Here is a 20254-nt window from a genome sequence, read left to right on the forward strand (position 1 = left end):
GGTCGGCTGCTGCCGCTCTAACGCACTGCGCAGACGCTGGGGAGGGCTGGGGGGGGGGGGCTTACCTGGCTGGCGTTGCTCTCACAGGCCGCTGCGCCGCCGGAGATGGTCGGCCGGCTGGCCCTGCTGGCCCACTGAGGCAGCGCGGGAGAGGGGTGACAGAGCGCGTGCTGTAGGCAAGGACGCGGCGTGCGCTGGTCGGCCAGAGCTGCTGCTTGCAGCTGATGTCACACAGACGCTGAGCCCGGCGCAGTCCAGATGAAGCTAATTGTGTTTGTTGCCTGCAAAAATAGTCCGCAGAGGAAGGGCTGCTAAATGTGCAAACTGTCGGGTGTGCGGCTTCCTTTGCCGAAAGGGAGTGGGTTGAGTGCATAGCAGGCAGAGATGTTTGTTGTAGTTCAGCCACAGGGTGCTTACCATTGCAAGCAGAACCATCTTTCCAGGGACACCCAGCTTTGATGTTGTGCACAATCCCAAAGTAGCTCCTGTTGCGTACGAATACCTACCACACAACGTTCATCGTTTGTCGCAGAGCCGGCGATGTCCGTGTCTATACAGACATTGCCCCAGTACATGTGTGCCGATAGGTTCAGGGCCGAAGGTAGGTGTTGACTGAGGACCCTGAGCGGTGGCTCCGCCATGGGCGGTGCGCCGGACGTCGACGGTCGGCCGCTCGAACCGCGCTTATTAGATTATGGAAATGGTGTGTTGTGCAGCAGCCACCGTTTCCCGGCGGACAGAGATCTGGCCTGTAATGAGCGCGGCCGGCCATAAATCATGAGCCGGTAAACATGCGTGGGGCGGGCCAGCCGTGCGGCGGCGGCAGCTGGCCGTGCCGGGCCAGCCGTGCGGCAGCGGCAGCTGGCCGTGCCGGGCCAGCCGTGCAGCAGCGGCAGCTGGCCGTGCCGGGCCAACCCTCCCGCTCCCGCCGTCCGCCCTGTCATGTGGGCAGGTGAACGGCTGAGATTCCCGGCGGATGGAGCGGCTGCTGCCTCATCCGAGGGGCACTGCCACGCCGAGGACACACCCACCTACGCCCACGGAGTGGAGCCGCCTGCGGCAGAGTGTTCGCGCGGTCACCAAGCGACGCCATCTCCTCCCAGAGCCACGTCTCGTAACGAGGGACCCGGCCGACCACATGGTAACGTGACGTGCTACTGAATTCTCTCGCGCTCGAGTCGCACACCTCTTCCCTAGGCTTCAGAGGATCACAGAGCAACTGGTAAATTTTGATATAGGTTCAAGCATCTATACCGGCATTCAAATGTTATTTTGTACTTTTCTGCAAGGGACATGTATATATATATATATATATATATATATATATATATATATATATACAGAGAGAGAGAGAGAGAGAGTGAGAGGGAGAGAGAGGGAGGGACATGGAGGGAGGAAGGAGACACTCCACACTTCCCTAAAAGGCCACCGGTGGTATCGGGATACTGTCCGCAAAGTGGTCTGGGCGAGTGCATTTATCGATCGGATTTTCATTTTTACCAAATGACGCTCAGAGATTGATTTAACCGACTCATGACACCACAAAGTACTGAAAAGGTGGGTTTGCATGTTTCCCTAATCTTTGTTGGTGATATGACACACCCTAAAGATGGTGCAGTAGTGAATGTTACTGCCACTCGGTTACATAATACTAACAGCCTCAGCAACAAGTTGGCATAGTTTGTACGAGCGCGCTGCATGAAAGTCAAATCGTCTCAGCTATGCCATGTCATAGTCACCCACGGCACACTGACTTACACTGTTGCCAGGCGCGCCCACCATACATAGCGTCACATTGGTTGACCGCCGGTCACGCCCCAACTGCAACACCCTACCCCCACCGCCCCATCCCCGTACACCAGCTCCCAAAGGACGTCCAGCTGTCTCAGCTAAACGCATCTGGCACGTCGCGTCGACAGAGTAAGGAGCGGCTGTCACCGTGAGCTGTGCCCGCTCCCCGGTCCATTGGCTGGTGTTGGGAGGAGAGACGCTCCTGCCACTGTGAGCGGTGCCCGCTGTCCGGTCCATTGGCTGGTGTTGGGAGGAGAGACGCTCCTGCCACTGTGAGCGGTGCCCGCTGTCCGGTCCATTGGCTGGTGTTGGGAGGGGAGACGCTCCTGCCACTGTGAGCGGCCTCCTCTTCCCGGTCCGATGGCCGGTGTTGGGAGAAGGGACACTCCTGCCACTGTGAGGTGCCCGCTGCCCGGTCCGCTGCCTGGTGTTGGGAGGAGGGACGCTCCTGCCACCGTGAGCGGTGCCTGCTGCCCGGTCCGGTGGCTGGTGTTGGGAGGAGAGACGCTCCTGCCACTGTGAGCGGCCCCCTCTCCCCGGTCCGGTGGCTGGTGTTGAGAGAAGGGACGCTCCTGCCATCGTGAGCTGTGCCCGCTCCCCGGTCCATTGGCTGGTGTTGGGAGGGGAGACGCTCCTGCCACTGTGAGCGGTGCCCGCTGTCCGGTCCATTGGCTGGTGTTGGGAGGAGAGACGCTCCTGCCACTGTGAGCGGTGCCCGCTGTCCGGTCCATTGGCTGGTGTTGGGAGGGGAGACGCTCCTGCCACTGTGAGCGGCCTCCTCTTCCCGGTCCGATGGCCGGTGTTGGGAGAAGGGACACTCCTGCCACTGTGAGGTGCCCGCTGCCCGGTCCGCTGCCTGGTGTTGGGAGGAGGGACGCTCCTGCCACCGTGAGCGGTGCCTGCTGCCCGGTCCGGTGGCTGGTGTTGGGAGGAGAGACGCTCCTGCCACTGTGAGCGGCCCCCTCTCCCCGGTCCGGTGGCTGGTGTTGAGAGAAGGGACGCTCCTGCCATCGTGAGCGGTGCCTGCTGCCCGGTCCGGTGGCTGGTGTTGGGAGGAGAGACGCTCCTGCCACCGGCCCCTAGCCGGGCTCCGCCACCCCTGCAGCCCGGCCGGAAGGCTCGCCCGCCGTCCGCAGTGAATTAGGGCCGGCCCATGGAGGAATCAATGGATTGTAATTTAGGATGAATAGGATGTATGCATACATAAATATCGGGATTTGTTCGCCCGCTGTGGCGGGTTACAAAAGGTTCGACAATTATTGAAGCCCGAGTCACGAACGCGCCGAGCTCGCAGGAACGCCGCGGGACCCCGGCGCGATGCGCGCCCGAGACCACTGGTCCTCGGCCTGGCCGGTTTTCTGACGTGTTTTTCCTCGGCTCGTACGTGATAAACTCCCGGCAAGAAACCCGGTGCTCTCGGGGGCCCATTCAGTATTCACGCATGTATAATTCACCAGTGGAGACCGGCGCTCGCCGCGCGCCGCCACGCCGCGTCACCGCCAGAACTACGATTAGCGCGCGCTCACTCGAGCCCCAGCTGACACCCTCGCAGCCGGCGCTACCTGCCTCGGCTCCGCGTGCGTGCAGCGACCGGCTCCACGTACCCGCCTCATCCGCGGACAAAGCCGCAGCCGATGCAGCGACCCTGCACCTAATCGCCGGCCTGCGCCGCCTCGGTCGGCCGTCGGATCGGCACGCGCGCGCCGGTCGCCACTTAATTAGGCCCGCTTAATGAGCGGCCGCGCGCGGAAGGGCGCGTTGGCGAGCGGACCGACTCGGGCGGCGATCGGTCAGGGCGGACTCCGCCACGTCCCGCTGTATCGGCCGCGTGGGCAGCGCCGCCGGCCGGCGCGTCATTGTCCGGCGACGGCGGCGGGGGCGGCGGGGCGGCGGTGGCGGCGGCGGCGGCGGCGGCGGCGGCGGTGGCGGCGGTGGCGGCGGCGGCGGTCCGCCGCTGACGCCGGGCGCCGGAGCCTCGCATAGGTCAACGGGAGGGCGCGGGTGGTGGCGTTTCTTTCGTAAATTGTGGCTTCCTGAGTACGGACCCGCGACGCAGTGGGCTACTACCTGAGTACGGACCCGCGACACAGTGAGCTGCTACCTGAGTGCAGACCCGCTACACAGTGAGCTGCTACCTGAGTACGGACCCGCAACACAGTGAGCTGCTGCCTGAGTACGGACCCGCGACACAGTGATCTGCTACCTGAGTACGGACCCGCGACACAGTGGGCTACTACCTGAGTACGGACCCGCAACACAGTGAGCTGCTGCCTGAGTATGGACCCGCGACACAGTGGGCTACTACCTGAGTACGGACCCGCGATACAGTGGGCTGCTGCCTTAGTACGAACCCGCGACACAGTGAGCTGCTACCTGAGTACGGACCCGCAACACAGTGAGCTGCTGCCTGAGTATGGACCCGCGACACAGTGGGCTACTACCTGAGTATGGACCCGCGACACAGTGAGCTGCTACCTGAGTACGGACCCGCTACACAGTGGGCTGCTGCCTGAGTATGGACCCGCGACACAGTGAGCTGCTACCTGAGTACGGACCCGCTACACAGTGGGCTACTACCTGAGTACGGACCCGCGACGCAGTGGGCTGCTACCTGCGTACGGACCCGCGACACAGTAAGCTGCTACCTGAGTACGGACCCGCGACGCAGTGGGCTGCTACCTGAGTACGGACCCGCGACACAGTAAGCTGCTACCTGAGTACGGACCCGCGACACAGTGGGCTACTACCTGAGTACGGACCCGCGACACAGTGGGCTGCTAACGGCTGCTGTCGCGCCGCACATTGCATAAGTATTCGCGATGAATGGGCAATGAGAGCGGCGTGGATCGAAAGGCACGCTGCGTGGATGTTAGTGCTGTAGTGAATTCGGGCTGGCTCGAATTTATCAAGTAGAATATTATCTCTCATTGAAGTGAGCTCTTTTTGGACGGAAAGTTCGCGGTTACGGTCGAAATCAGTCTCGTACATCAAAATTACTATTTCAATCATTTAAGACAACCTCCCACACGGCGATAATTACGGTGCGCTTGGGTCGAAGGCCAGAGCAGGTCAAAGACATTCTATAATAGCAAAGCCCGCTATTTACATCTCAGTCATCTCCGTGAAAAGGAGGCCAATGACCTGCTCGTTCCGCTTTCCGTAATCAGCCGGAGGATAGCCCATAGTTTCCGCCACGCGAGCTTTATGAATGAGTGACGATATCTCCGCCAACAGAGTCCTTTGCCGATTGATACTCTATCTGACCGCTTTTGCACCGAACAGTATCAAAACATCTCCCAGTACTCTGCCTGGAGGGAAGGATGAGACATGTACGTTTACGTAACTAGTGTTTTGAAGTGACATCATAACCATACTAGACCTTACATGAAATGACTTGCTGCAAAGCTCAACAACTAGTTTGCTCCTCACCAACTGCCCAATCAGAAGCACTTCAAACCTGTCAAGTAACCCAAAAATGCTTTCTGCGGACGGGTCCTCTTTACAGGCTTATCAGCAGCAGCACGCTGTCCAGCTTTCCTGCTATACCACGAACCGGAATTTTCTATTTGCATTGAGTTTAGGTGATATGATGGGCTGACACGGCAGCTTAATCACCCACTCGGTATTCGATACACTGCCTGACAGCGTCCACGGAGCCGGACTGCCTTCACTTGTGGTTTCACAAGCTCCTGAGGTAGCAAACCACAGCTTCTGGCCACCACTTTCAGCGGATTTCGAGGCCGGAGCTGGTCCGTACTGGAGAGCGGCCATGGTGACGCCGTTGACCACGCACCTAATGCACGGCAAGTCGTGGGTTGGCCAGGCTGAGTGGCCGAAAAGTCGTGGGTTGGCCAGGCTGAGTGGCCGAAAAGTCGTGGGCTGGCCAGGCTGAGTGGCCGAAAAGTCGTGGGCTGGACAGGCTGAGTGGCCGAAAATGTCCACGCCCACTTTTTCCTGCTTTATTTTGTGCAACGCACTATAGCACGACCGCAGAATCGAAAAACTGACGCTTTGGGAGAATGGACCATCCCATGGAGGTGAAACTCCCGGGGCCAGAGGTCATGTCACCGGTTTTTTGTTTAATGCTCCGCTTCCAAAGCGCAACTGGGATGCTCTGGGATCACCGCCAGTCTCGACACATCCCATCGTTTTTTGTAGTGATGTGCACGTTCACCACCTGAGTACTGTGTATGCTTAATGATCTTTGGTCACGAAAGTTATCCAGTGTTTTTTAGAGCTTATATAACACACACGAAGAGAAACACAATCGCGAAGCATCGCGATTTTCATCATGGCGTCTCGCCTCAACAAACAGTCCAATAGTCACAGCTTGTCATTTGAAGCCCTCGGTCGAGTCTGGTGCAATGGGTTGCTATCCACATGCCATCTCCCTAGGACGAGGCACTCCCCGCCCATGGTATGTGCATGCATGCCGCCCCCGTATACCACGTTTAAAGATGCATTACATTGACTTGCAAGTAACTTTTGACGCTGACCTTGTGCATTCTGTGGGACAATTCGCATTTTGTTTGTGTCTTGGACAGCCAAACCGCACGCCAGCCATGAGTGGCACCAGCCTGAGTCACGGTGGAGTGTCGGCTGACTCACCCGGCGCCGGTCTGGTGACGCTTCCACGTGGGGCATGACGCACCCAGCGCTACGCTGTGAGGCAGCTGGACGGACGCCCCGGGCAGGGGGAGCGGCCGAAGCCGCCCGGTAGTAGCCGAGGCCCGTGGGCGCCGGCTCCGGCTCTGCCCACCGAAGCCGTCCGGTAGTAGCCGAGGCCCGTGGGTACCGGCTCCGGCTCTATCCACCGAAGCCGCCCGGTAGTAGCCGAGGCCCGTGGGCGCCGGCTCCGGCTCCGCCCACCGAAGCCGCCCGGTAGTAGCTGAGGCCCGTGGGCGCCGGCTCCGGCTCTGCCCTCCGAAGCCGCCCGGTAGTAGCCGGGACCCGTGGTGCCAGCTCCGGTTCTGTCCACCGAAGCCGCCCGGTAGTAGCCGAGGCCCGTGGGCGCCGGCTCCGGCTCCGCCCACTGAAGCCGCCCGGTGGTAGCCGGGGCCCGTAGGCGCCGGCTCCGGCTCTATCCACCGAAGCCGCCTGGTGGTGGCCGCGGCCCGTGGGCGCCAGCCCCGGCTCTGTCCACCGAAGCCGCCCGGTAGTAGCCGAGGCCCGTGGGCGCCGGCTCCGGCTCTGTCCACCGAAGCCGTCCGGTAGTAGCCGAGGCCCGTGGGCGCCAGCTCCGCCTTTGTCCACCGAAGCCGCCCGGTGTTAGCCGGGGCCCGTGGCTCCGGGTCCGGCTCTGTCTACCGAGCTCCGCTGTACGGTCACGGAAACGTCCTTCCTTCAAATGCGTGCCAAGTGCCCGTGAACTGTGATGCTGACTTTATTTCCTCTTGCACAGTAACTGTGAATCCCGATTAGATACGCTTGAAATGTTATTGTCGTAACGCAGCGTATGAAACCACTACATTCGCCCTCACTTCCTCGTTTCATACAACGTTAAATTTCCGTGCACTTGGCTCTCTTTTGTAAACATACTGATGAATCTGAGACTGAGAGTCTGCTGTGAGCCACACGAAACGGCAACCAATTCCAGTAAGTCACCGGAGTCATCAGCCAACGCCTACGCGTCCGCGCTTGCCGATATCGTACGGAAGCAGTAACGATTACGAAGCTCTCGTGCCTCTTAGCGATTGCAGCTCTCGTAAGAGGCAACATGACGCTAATGAGAGGGCCGTTACACCGATTGTAAAAGCCAATGAGCGACACCGCCTGTCGTTCCGGCCGTGTCGCACGTCACAGTCAGCTGGCGGCGGCACTAGAGCGTCGCCCGCGCCGGCCGCTCCTCCTCCCCGCCCCGGCGACGACGCCCGCGCCCGGCCGGTCCACACAGCGCAGCGGCCGTGTCACAACAGCGTCGGACGACGCGACGCGAACGGCGCGCGGGAACACGCTGTCCGGCGTGACGCGCGACAAAAAGGCGCACCGGGCGCCACTATTGGCCGCGCCGCCCCCGGCCGCCGCAGCGCCCGGCAAAAACCCAGATCGCCCCGATTACGCCATTAGGGAGGGCGTCCGCGGCCGGGCGGCGAGGCGCCGGCCGGACGAATCTAAATCAGCGCCTAATTGAAGTTCGCTGTCCGCTGTGCCATTGCCGCGGAGCGCAGCGCCGGCGGCGGCGCATCTGTCTCGACAGAGCGCCGCTCTGCGTCGCGGATGGGCGCGGGCCTGGCGCCGCCTGGCCCAGCCCAGGTGACCCGGGCACGGCGTCGCCTGGCCCTGCCCAAGTGACACGGGCACGGCGCCGGCTGGCCTTGCCCAGGTGACCTGGGCACGGCGTCGCCTGGCCCGGCCCAGCCGACCCGGGCACGGCGCCGCCTGGCCCTGCCCAAGTGACACGGGCACGGCGCCGGCTGGCCCTGCCCAGGTGACCCGGACACGGCGTCGCCTGGCCCTGTCCAGGTGACCTGGGTACGGCGCCGCCTGGTTCTGCCGAGGTGACCTGGGCACGGCGCCGCCTGGCCCTGCCTAGCTGACCTGGGCACGATGTGGACCTGCACATCCCAGTTCCGACCGCGGACTGAGGGGCTCGGACTGCAAGGGAGGCTGTGGACCAGCTGTTGTGAACAGGATCAAGTATCAAACAATTGCGTGACCGTGGTTAATCAGCCTAACTTTGATCACTTATGGCTTGCCATCGTCGGGGATGGTTCATCGCTGCTCGTTGATGGGCAACTTGAGGCCGCTGTTGCTGACCAATGCATGTAACATATCATAATTTGTCTGTATGTAAGTGTACAGGCTCGTATTTTGTTACAGAAGCAGTTCGTAGGACCTTCTTGGACTCTCACGTGGGGGTGCAAGCTCAAGCCTCGGTACGCCATGGCCCTTGAGCGCTGCCATGGCGCAGCCGTGCAGTCACTAGCGCTCCGCGAAGGATGCGTGACAGCGTGCGTCGGGCCCCCTGAAAAAATAGTCCCTTTATCGTGTTCCATCAAGCTCCGTTACCTCATGGAAGTCTTTTCCGTACGTGCCGATTGGCCCGATTTATTTCAAAACAGGATTTAAGCCTTTTGTTGTGGCACACTTGCCTTATCTCGGACGTAATTTTGCCTCACTGAGTCTATGACTCCAGCAAGCACATAACATTTTAACAAATCCCATTGTCGGTTTTGATTTTAGCTCCAGATAACAGATTCGTGCCTTGACAATTATACCTGGTTAGCTGATTTCCGCTTCATTCGGCATGAGCAAGGTCCCATATCACCGTCATCGGCACGGTCCCATCAGCCTCTTTCCGTTCCCCTCGGACCGCGACCTTCGACACGCGCCTCGCCGGCCAGCCGTCGGCCTCTTTGTTTGCTGACCTGTCCGTCGAGTCCGCCCTCGCCGGCCCGTCCCAGAGGGGCCGTGACTGCCTCCCTCAGCGTCGAGTACCCTCCAGTCCTCTTGTTTTGAAACGCCGTGACTGAGCCGCGGGCACCCGCCAACCTGGGCGGCGTCGAGGGCCGGAGGCACACATGGACGGGCGGCACGTGAGGGCGGAGGGTGGACGCCCTACGACGAGTGCCGCTTAGCCGGGCGTTGTTTGACCGGTGCCTCGGCCCACGAGGCGCGTGGATTGCACAAAGTCACACACTTCGAACGTAAGTGGAGCGTTTAAAGGGTGTTGCTAATTGTTCTGCTGAATAGTGTGAATCGTAGAAGCTAGTGTGGGAGTGGCAGGGCAGGGGCACGGGAAAAAGTCGCAATCGCAGGTCTGAGCGTGACGCAGCGCTGCATGAATCTGCGATTCAGCACATTATCATCGGCCTCAATTAGCATCACCACTATCTTTCTTTAGCGGGCTCGCAAAACAGCGAACAACTGCTGCATGTCACGATAGCTGTTGATGCCATGGGCAGGCAACAATCCGTTTATTTATATAATACGGTCATAAATATCAGACTCATTTTGCGATCACAGTCATTTGCATAAAAACTATAAGCCATAAATTCCTGCCAGTCGACTCGTGGAAACAAAGAAGGAACAGGCCGGCTCTGGGAGTGGCGTACCTGGCATTAGGGCACGGCGCCTCCGTACACTGTCACGGTTTAATCACAAACTGTGCCGCAATACCGATCTCAGATACGTGCCCCGAAAACCTCTGGTCAGACCATGAAATTAGATATGGAAAAGATATAGCGAGGGTGTGAGGCGAAAACCAAAAGAGCGTGAGAGAGGGGAGACAGGAGGGGAGAGAGAAGAAGAGGAGATAGAGGAGAGAGAGAGAGAGAGAGAGAGAGATAGAGAGAGAGAGAGAGAGAGAGAGAGTAGAGAGAGAGAGAGAGAGAGAGAGAGAGAGAGAGAGAGAGAGAGAGAGAGAGAGAGAGAGAGAGAGATAAGAGAGTTGGGGAGGACGGATCAGTGTCTAGCTTCGGCCTCCATGCTGTCACGGCGCCGACACGGTGGCGTCACTACGCAGGCAGAGCAGGCACGGCGCAACCGCCGGAGAGGGCCGCCCGCCGCCTGTCAGCCCGCCTCTGTCAGCGTCGCTCAGTCGGCGAGCGGTGGACGTGACTAGCCAGCGGCGGCGGCGACGGCCGCCTCAGATGTGCACCGCCATCGGGTACTCGTAGGCCGGCGCCTGGCCGCTGCGCGCCGCCGCCCGCGTGTCGGGCAGCTCGTAGCGGAGCTTCTCCCAGAAGAGCGAGTCGCCCCAGTGCAGCACGGCGCTCGTCTTCAGATAGAGCCTGAGGTCCGGGTCCAGCTCCCGGGTGGGCACGTCGCCGACAATTATCACAATGAGCTGGCTGGCGCGGCCGCTGAGCGCTTGGTGGTGTGCCGATTTGACCTCGCACCGGCCCCACTCGCTCCTGATAAAGTGGTCCGATAAGACCATAATAGTTCGCCGGCTCGCCTCGATCGCCTGCACTATTGTGTCGGCCACGTACGAGCGCACAGGAAAGTCACGGTGGTGCAGGCAGAGCTTGAAGCCGGGCGCGTCGCCCTCCAGCTCGCTCGCCAACACCTGCAACACGAACGTCTCGTCTTTGGCGCTGTAGCTGACGAACGCGTCGAACAGTTTGTCGCGGTCGGCCTCGGCACGCGCGCCGCCGCGGAATATTCGCACGCCGTACTTGGCGTAGGCTATTACGCGCATCTCGTGCCAGAACACGTACACCACCACGGCCACGACGACGGCCACGAGCGCCAGCACGGACGCCGCTACGATGAACGCGTAGTCACCGGCGGCGCGGCCCTGGTACACTTGCGTGGCCACCGTGCTGTTGAGCAGGCGACAGGTGGTGGCGTTGTGGTCGGCGACGAGGCGCGGCGGGGCGCCGGAGCCCGGCAAGCAGACCAGTCGCTCTGCCGCCACCACCGCGCCGCCGGCCGTCGCTAGCCAGCCGCGCAGCCGCTCCAGAAAGTCGCAGTCGCACGTCCACCGGTTGTCCGAGACGTTGACGGACATGAGGTGCGCGTGGCGCGCCAGCTGCAGAGGCGCGAAGCGCACCAGCCGGTTGCCGTCGAGCCGCAGCACCTGCAGCGACGTCAGCCGCGCGAACGTGCCGTTGCCGATGCTGGCGATGGCGTTGCTGTGCAGGTAGAGCTCGCGCAGCAGCGAGAGCGAGTCGAACTCGAAGCCATGCAGGCGTGCGATCTGGTTGCGCTCGAGGTGCAGCACCTGCAGGCCGGTGAGCCCGTTGAATGTGCGGTTGGTGACGGTGCGCACGCGGCTGTCGTTCAGGTAGAGCACGAGCAGGTGGCGCCGCCCGATGAAGGCATGACTCGAGAGTCGCGGCAGCCGGTTGCCGTCCAGATAGAGCTCGGTGGCGTCCATCGGGATGTGCTCGGGCAGCACCGTGTGGCCCGCGGACGTGCAGTCGACGATGTTGCCCGTCCAGTCGGCCGTGTGGTAGCACGTGCAGTTGGCCGGGCACGTCATCTCGCAGTCGCACGCGTCGAACTGGCAGCACTGGCAGAGCGTGGCGCAGTGGCTGGTGTACGGGCAGAGGAACTGTGAGCGAGGCACCTCCACCAGCGGCATGTGGTTTCGCTGTACGTTGAACGCCAGCCGGCAGAACAGGCTCTCGAGGTCCATGAGGCGTGGGTACTGCGACGAGTCGTTGTTGGCGTTGAGCTCACTCAGCCAGTGCAGCTGGCAGTCGCACATGACCGGGTTGCCGCCGATGTAGAACTCGGGCCGCGCGTGGCCGGGGCCCAGGTTCAAGCGGAAGGCGTTGATGTCGATGGTGGTGATCTGGTTGGCGAACAGGACCACGCGCGAGATGTTCTGCTTGCGGAAGAATGTGTACGGGTACACGTGCGAGATGACGTTGTCGTTGGCGATCAGCGTCTCCAGCCGATCGGGCAGCTGAAACGGGCTGAGCGTGTCGATGCTGTTGAAGCTGATGTCCAGCGTCTTCAGCTGCAGCTCCTTCTCCAGCTCCTGTGTGTTCGCCAGCTCGGTCAGCCGGTTGCTGTGCAGGTCGAGCCACTCCAGACTTCGTGGCACGTCGGCGTAGTCGAACGACGACAGACGGTTGTTGGAGGCATTTAGCCACTTGAGGCTGTCCAGACCGGTCAGCGCTCCGCGCACGGATACGAGCCGGTTGCTGTCCAGCCGCAGCATCTGCAGATTCTCCAGAACGCCGAACACGTCCGGTTCCAGCGACTCTAACTCGTTCCGCGCCAGGTTCAGCGCGCGCAGCTTCGTCAGGTTGGCGAAGGGCGCGTCCACGAGCGCGCTGATGTGGTTGCCCTCCAACTCGAGAGCGAACAACTCGGGCAGGATCGCGAGCGACGCGTTGTCGAGGCGCTCGATCCGATTTCCGCCGATGTCGAGCGACTTGAGCCGCGCCAGCCGACCCAGCGCCGCCGGCACGCCCGCCAGTCGGTTGTCGGCCAAGTCGAGCGTGCGCAGCTTTGCCGCCTCGACCAGCGATGCCTCGTCCAGCTCAACCAGCGCGTTGGCGCGCAGCGAGAGGCTGGTGAGCGCGCCGAGGCCGCCCAGCGCACCGGCCGGCAGCCGTGTCAGCCCGTTGTGCGCCAGCCCCAGCTCGGTGAGCGCCCCGAGCCGGCCAAACCCGCCCGCCGGCAGCGTCTCGAGCGCGTTCGCGTCGAGAGCGAGCACGCGCAGCTGCCGCATCGACTCGAACATGGCTGGATCGACGCGCGACACGTTGTTGTGCGCGAGCCGCAGCACCACCAGGCCGGGCAGCGCCGCCAGCGTGTCCGAGTTCACCCAGTCGCCGGACAGCCGGTTGTGCGACAGGTCGAGGACGAGCAGGCTCGAGAGACCGGCGAACACGCCCGGCGCGATCACGCGCAGCTCGTTGCGCTGCAGGTGCACCTCGGTGAGCGCGGCGGCGCCGCGGAAGGCGTCCGGCGGCAGCGCCGACAGCCGGTTGCTGGAGACGTTGAGCACCTGCAGGGCGGGCAGCGCGCGCAGCAGGCCGTCGCCCAGCTCGCGAATCTCGTTGCGGTCCAGCAGGAGGCGCGTGAGCAGCGGCAGGCCGGGGAAGTGCCGCGACGACAGCGACACCAGCTTGTTGCCGGACACGTCGAGGTCGCGCACGGCCAGGCGGCAGGCGCCGCCGCCAGTCGCCGCCATCGACACGTTGGTCAGGTCGCTGAGCCGGTTGTTGGTGAGGTTGAGCGTGAGCAGCTGGTCTAGGCGGCAGAATACGCCGGCCGGCAGTGACCAGAGGTTGTTGCCGCCGAGGTCGAGCAGCTCCAGCTGCGGCAGCCCGGCGAACGTGTCCGGATAGAGGCGCAGCGTGGCCGCGGTCGACCACTCCACGCCGTTGGTGCGGAATGTCAGGTTCTTAAGCTTGTGCAGGCCCTCTAACGAGGCGCGCGACAGCTCCTGGATCAGGCACTGCTCGATCCGCAGATCCTGGAAAATGCAAATGGCGTCCCTCAGCCGCCGCTCCGGAGATGGAATCGCGCCGGCGTCCTGCCGTCCGACCTGTTCACACAATGGTAATGGGATTCGCCGCCAGCCACCTGCACAGGCCCCATTTGAATGTCACTTCATTTTCAGCTAGCTGATGAACTGACATCGAGAGATCGGTGAGATTATGGGGCTCCCTGCCCAACGACCATCAATTAAAGCGTGGACGATTAGTCTTTTATTCTGGTAAAAACGTGTTCACTGATAATTCCTCACACATGGGTTAGGAAGCTACAAGAGACAAATCAGTGCCATTCTCCACCACACAACTGAACGCAACGGAGTGTGTGCGGTTACTGACGCAGAGTGGAGGGGGGGGGGGGAGGGGGAGTCCAAAATCTAGGCCAGTGTAGGGATAGGTTAGGCATATATAGCCATTACGTGTATGCTATCGATTTTGCTCAACCGCAAAAGAAGCTTCACCGCGTTACAGCGGGTCGGAAAAAAATTGGCTCGTTTCTCCATAGCGTTTATGCACTGCAGAGCGCGCACGAGCTGTGGACATCACTGCAGTCAACCTGATTACATTGGTTACTTGTGGGCTCTTAGCCCCACCGGTGGCGGGAGACATCAGCAGGCCGCCGCGCCTTGTGCGGAACACCACAGCACTGACCTCGAGGTCGGGGAAGAGCCGGAAGGCGCCCGGGTGCAGGGGACCGTGCGGCAGGCCCGTCTCCACGCAGACCAGATGCAGTCGGCGCACAGCCTCGTGCGGCCGCAGTCGCAGAGGCGCCGGGTCCAGCTCCGCCTGAAGGCTGGCTACGTCACACCGCACCAGAAGCCGCTGCTGGTGCGGCTGCCAGGCGCGCCGGCAGTGCGCGCTGCGCGCCGCCGGCAGCACGGCCACCAGCAGCAGCAGCAGCAGCGGCACCAGCGGCGGCCGCAGCGACAGGGGCGGCGGCGGCGGCAGCGGCGGCGGCACCCGTCTGACGGCAAACGAAGGCGGGGAGTGAGCTCGCGTTCATATTTTTAGTGTGGTTGTTGTCGTCACTGATGTAGTATTGTCAGTGAGCCTTTGCGCGCCTACACTACAGCACCAATGCTGCACCTGATTTTTTAAAGCTGGACCTTCCATCTTTGCGAGACCGAAATCAGAACTGTCAGTAAGCTATTGGCTATTCATTCTGCGTGAAACGCAAAACTCAATGCATTGTTGGCCCTCTCAGTGGTTTAAAGCGTCTTACAATCATATTTTCATTAGGCGATAATTTCCAAATGGCTTATGGTTGCAAATATGCCTGATAGCCATTAACATTTGCATACGTCACGAAATGACGTACAATAGGCGGTTGAAAGCATAAGCTTTTTGGTACTAGTTGGAGCACCAAACGAAATTCTCCTGCATGCATATTTACTGCACCAAAACACGCAACAAATAACCAAACTGCTTTGCTAACGCGCTTTATATGTATGCATGCATGTATGCACGTGTGTGTCAGCGATCATCGACATAGAAAGCCAGCAAGACGCTTTTTGCAACCTGGAACAAGCCATGTGATAACAGATGTGAATGTCGCTATGATGTTGATGGTTCCAGAATTCGAGCGCGCGGAGCCAGTGAGCTTGGCAGCCTTTGTATGCCTTATCAATTTTTCTTTTAAATGCCTTTCTCTCGTGGGCTTGGTGGGAAAGGACATGTATGTTAAGTACAGTGTTCGCGCGTGAATCAGCAAATGGCATTGGTTGAAAATTGGCAGGGGGGCGTAATGGGTGAGTAGTTATCGCACCTTCTGCTTACGCGTGGGGGCCGTGCCCGAATCACAGTTGCGCCAAGGCCGGTGAGAACTACCATGGTCACTGCAGCTGCTGGTGCTGCATAACAGGGCTCATGATGACGCACGAATCGTTCGCTTTTCACAAAAATTCTAACTTTATGTCTGGTCAAGTCTGGTAGCATTTGTTAATGAAATGGGCGCGGAACTATTTTACAACTTCGGTGGCTGTCATCAAAGCATTGGAAGAATGTGATCTCTCACTGTGAACATTGGTTGCAGCGACGTGAATGAGGTCACAATGAGATGAGGTGGACCACACGCCTACGCCCCTCTGTAGTTTTTGCGGATCTCCCTCAGTGCATCCCCCTGCATTGGTCTAAATAAAGCGAGATCGGCTGCTTCCCGGTTGGTTGATGATGTGGACCGACAGTCACCGATTCCCGATCGACCTTGTGGGCTGCACAGCGCTGAGATAAAGCAATGTGTGGACAATACTCCCACCTTCACAACGCTTTGTCGTTAACTTCTCTGATTGTCAAGATCTTTCAGCCATCCCTAAAGGCTCAGAACCTAGCGCACGATGACTCCGCTTGAGTATGCCTGGCCGATTGCACACTCCTACCCACACTTCCGCTGATCCATTGGGTGTATTCTCTCCCGGCAGCACCGGACTGCACCGCTATCGTGTCACTCAGACTCCGGATCCCCGAAGTCAGGACCCAGTTTCTGTCCTTCTTTTTCAGCTTTCTGACATTATCAAATTATACTCGTCGCATATCGAAAACAGTCTATTCTAACCCAGTGGAAAACGTGTTAAATACGCAGACGGCTTCGGCATAACCTCCCAGATTATTTGATGTTTCCTTTCGCCAGAAGTTTACTCTTGGCGCTGCAGGGATTAAACTGTTTTATTTTTCATGACCTTTGTAAAGGGTGATTTCAAGTTCGTGCATCTTGCTAATGACGATATCTTCCTCCGTGCAATAACGGTCGAGAAAGAAACATTAAAATGTCAATGCTCTCGCTGTTCATGCTTTGGGGCTGAAGCGTACTGTTCTTGGATCAAATGTCTCGTTTGTATTAAGAAAAAAGTAAATCAACTTGTTCTGTAGACTCGTCCCTTCCCCGAGGGATTGGGCTTAGATGTTTGCGACACTGCAATGTTTTAGGAAAAATATATTGTCATATAGGTCGCATGCCTGCAAGGAGAACTTGACATTGTTTGAACACAGCTTTCAAGGAACTCTCCCAATTGTTGCTAAAACTTGCATGAAGGTGCAATCACTGGTTGCAGGCGTAGAAGCTCATTTGAGGCATGAATGCATGGACGCACACCGAGAACCGCAAACATCTTAACCGAGCCACACTATACGTTTCACGCCAGATGTCGAGACAAACTAAGCCAGTGGCGTCGCTCGTGATCACCCACATGTTCTGTATCAGAGCCGTCAATGCTGACGTGTGCTCTGCTAGAAGAGAGCTTCGTTCTAAAGCTCATTTCCCTCTGGTTTTTTTTCGTTCCGTTCTTTTGCGTAATTGGACGCTTTACGTGTTGCGCTGCTGATTTATCTTTTACAGACAGGCAATAAGAACTGGTGCGTATTTGTAGAACACGATAAGCCGCTCTTGATGGGATGTAATTAATTGAGATATCATCAAACATAGAGTGGACTCGCTAGCCGTTGAATTCCAAATTGCGAAGCACAGTGCTAGCTTTGAAAGACAGGCACGCAATCGCCCTAGCTGATGCAGTATGTCTGGTACGGACTCTGCATCCGTTCTCCGGCTGCCTGGTGAAACGTGAAAGTGAGCGTATTTCACGCAACGCGAGCAGGGTTATTAATCGTGGTCATGTGCACTCTAAGACGGACACATCAAACCTCCGCTTGTGGTGAGAGTCCTAGGGTGCTTACAGCCCCATGTTTGTACCTACGCTGTCATCTCTGCGCAGTCTCCCTTTCCAAAACGTTCGGCCGAGTTTAGTCATTCAGCTATAGATTCGGGGTTCTGGTCGCCAGAGCGAGGGTCGTGTCCATTTCGCCGCGAGATGGGCGAGCGGCAAAAAATTGGGTGACTTGACAGGAAGGTCAATATACCAGACGTGTCATTCCAGACTGCATTATTGGGCGGTGTTCACAGACTGCTGGGAGCCTCTCGTCGGGCCCACCTCTGCCGATGGAGCATCCGCCATCCCGGCTCCACGACAAACGATGTTACGTCACTGTCGTAGGGTCCGCACTCGCATGCGTGCCGCCTGTTAGCCTATCAGCCGCATCTCCGACCCGACTTCTGACACCCGGCGCGGCCGCTGCCCGGCGCACGTGCGGGCCGCGCCGCCCGCCGACCAATCAGCGGTGGGGGATCGGTGCCGCTGCGAAGCTGTCGTCTGATCCGGTGAGATACCGCCGCCGCAGCAATTACCGGCCGCGTCCCATCTCACGCAAGATCTGGCCAGCCGCACTGTCGCGTCGACGACCAGAACAAGACTATCAGCCGGCGGCAGGCGGGGACTATCACCACCGGCATGGACATCATCGCCAGCGCGCTATCGCCGCCGAGCTCAGCATCGTTCACCATCACCATTATCACCCACTGGCGGCGACAATAACCACGAGCAGTCACGTTGCTCGGTTATCATCGTCGGGGTCACTGCAGCACCAGGGCGGCTGTCGCCATCGGAGCGATCACCAGTGGCTATCGACGCGGGGGCGACACGAATGGCCAACCAACCCCGTCGGGGCGACTATCAACGACTCAACCAGCGAGGCCTCTGTTAGCACGCACCGTCGACATACGCCACCAACGAGGGCATCGGTCGTGACATTGTAGTGACGGCCCACTGGCGGCCGGGCCGAGCTGCTAATCAGGGCTCAGACCGCCGGATGCAGACGAAGCCTTTTGTTTTGTCCTCCGCATGACCAGGCGGCGGCTGTCGGACTGTGACCGCACGGGCGGCGGTCAAGGAGGAGCAGGGGCAGGAGCAGGACTGCAGGAGCCTGGGGCGCGGCGGCCGCGGCCGCGGCAGGCGCGGTCGTGGGCGTTATGGCCATTGATCTGGTTCGCCATGAGTTTCTATGCTGGCTGTATCCTCACCACTCTGTTGAATGCAACTGGATGGCAGTACTCCTGAAAATCTGACGCAACATGAAGCATGCCCAGTTTTCCCAGAGCTTAGCCCATGTAATCTGTAACATCAGCAGTCATTGGTCGTGGCTCAGTGGCGTGTTCGGGAGTCAGGGCTCACACTACCAGACGCAGATGAATCATTACGTTTTGATCGCAGAATGGCTCAACGTGAGTTATTAGATATCTCACTATGAGGCTCTGTGGCAGTACGCTACGAAAAACGACTACGGATTATCTTCTTGGTACAGAAATCGGGATAACAATCACGATTATCATAACTTTTAATAATGCACTTCACTGAAAAACGTACATTTCTGTAGAAACTCAGCAAGCCTTTGCTCCTGAAGGATGATAGACCCTATCATTTCGGCAGCACATTACCAGGGCAACATAATTGTGGTTTTATTAAATAAACTGGGTAAGGGTTCAAGCTGGGCTGATCAAGCTAGGATAATCTGAATGGCTGGTGTATTGTCAGATCTTGACTTTGTCACTCGGGGAAAACTGAAACATAAACTTCGTTGTCTTTTAGCATTTTGGTATCAATGTAATCTGGGGGAAAGGAGACAGAAAGCAGAAAACAGTGATGTCCATAGCCTTATCATATTTCTGTTTTGGTTTCTGATTGGTTGTATTTATTACATTCATTGCATTGCATCATTCATTTATTACATTCATTACATTGGAACAGCATGGGCGCGACCAAGGAAGGGAAGAAAGGGGCTCCACAACGTGAGATAATCTTACGCCGAAAGGAAGGGAAAGGGAGGATTGAGCCCCACGACTTGGGTAATCTTACCGCCGAACAAAGGAAGGGAAGGGAGGACTTGAGCCCCACAACTTGAGGTAATCTTACCGCCGACAAAGGAAGGGAAGGGAGGACTTGAGCCCCACGACTTGAGGTAATCTTACCGCCGAACAAAGGAAGTGAAGGGAGGACTTGAGCCCCACGACTTGAGGTAATCTTACCGCCGAACAAAGGAAGGGAAGGGAGGACTTGAGCCCCACACTTGAGGTAATCTTACCGCCGAACAAAGGAAGGAAGGGAGGACTTGAGCCCCACGACTTGAGGCAACCTTACCGCCGAACAAAGGAAGTGAAGGGAGGACTTGAGCCCCACGACTTGAGGTAATCTTACCGCCGAACAAAGGAAGTGAAGGGAGGACTTGAGCCCCACGACTTGAGGTAATCTTACCGCCGAACAAAGGAAGGGAAGGGAGGACTCGAGCCCCACGACTTGAGGTAATCTTACCGCCGAACAAATCCCTCAAATTGGTCTCAGTCAGAACCCCGTCTGGTAGGACAGTAGTATTAGCCTTATTCCTCGGAGAAAAAAAAACAGGAGAATGGAGATATAGTTGGATTGATATTTCAACCCAGCTATAGCTCCCAAATATATATTTCGCTAAAAACAAAGCAGGGAATGCCCCTTTGGGTGAACATTTTTTGGCAAAACACGCTCAGGCTGAAATCGAGGCTAGTATGGACCCTATGCCTCTTTTACAGCTCAAAGTCATCTACAGAGCACAGGACCACCCTGACAGAAAAATAAGTGAATCTAGTCTTATAGAAAGTCGGCGACCAAATGTTAACATACAGAGGTCATCATGGCCGATTATGCGAACGTGATATGTGCCTTTATGTGTGATGTGTGCTAGCTTAAAATCGTTTGCATGTGTAAGTG

The 20254-nt window shown here is 58.5% G+C and overlaps 1 protein-coding gene across 1 annotated transcript; it reads right to left on the minus strand.

Moving 5' to 3' along the window:
• Positions 1–10229: 10229 nt before the first annotated feature.
• LOC119103909 (toll-like receptor Tollo) lies at positions 10230–14534 on the minus strand (the record flags this gene model as incomplete). The annotated part of the gene is made up of 2 exons (XM_037227602.1): positions 10230–13672; positions 14343–14534. Coding segments are annotated over 2 exons (3486 nt in total), but the record flags the coding sequence as incomplete, so codon positions are not given.
• Between the last annotated feature and the right edge of the window lie 5720 nt (positions 14535–20254).

Source organism: Pollicipes pollicipes, unplaced genomic scaffold (assembly GCF_011947565.3).
Source record: "Pollicipes pollicipes isolate AB1234 unplaced genomic scaffold, Ppol_2.1 Scaffold_5724;HRSCAF=6776_pilon_pilon_pilon, whole genome shotgun sequence".
Classification (NCBI taxonomy): Eukaryota; Metazoa; Arthropoda; class Thecostraca; order Pollicipedomorpha; family Pollicipedidae; genus Pollicipes; species Pollicipes pollicipes.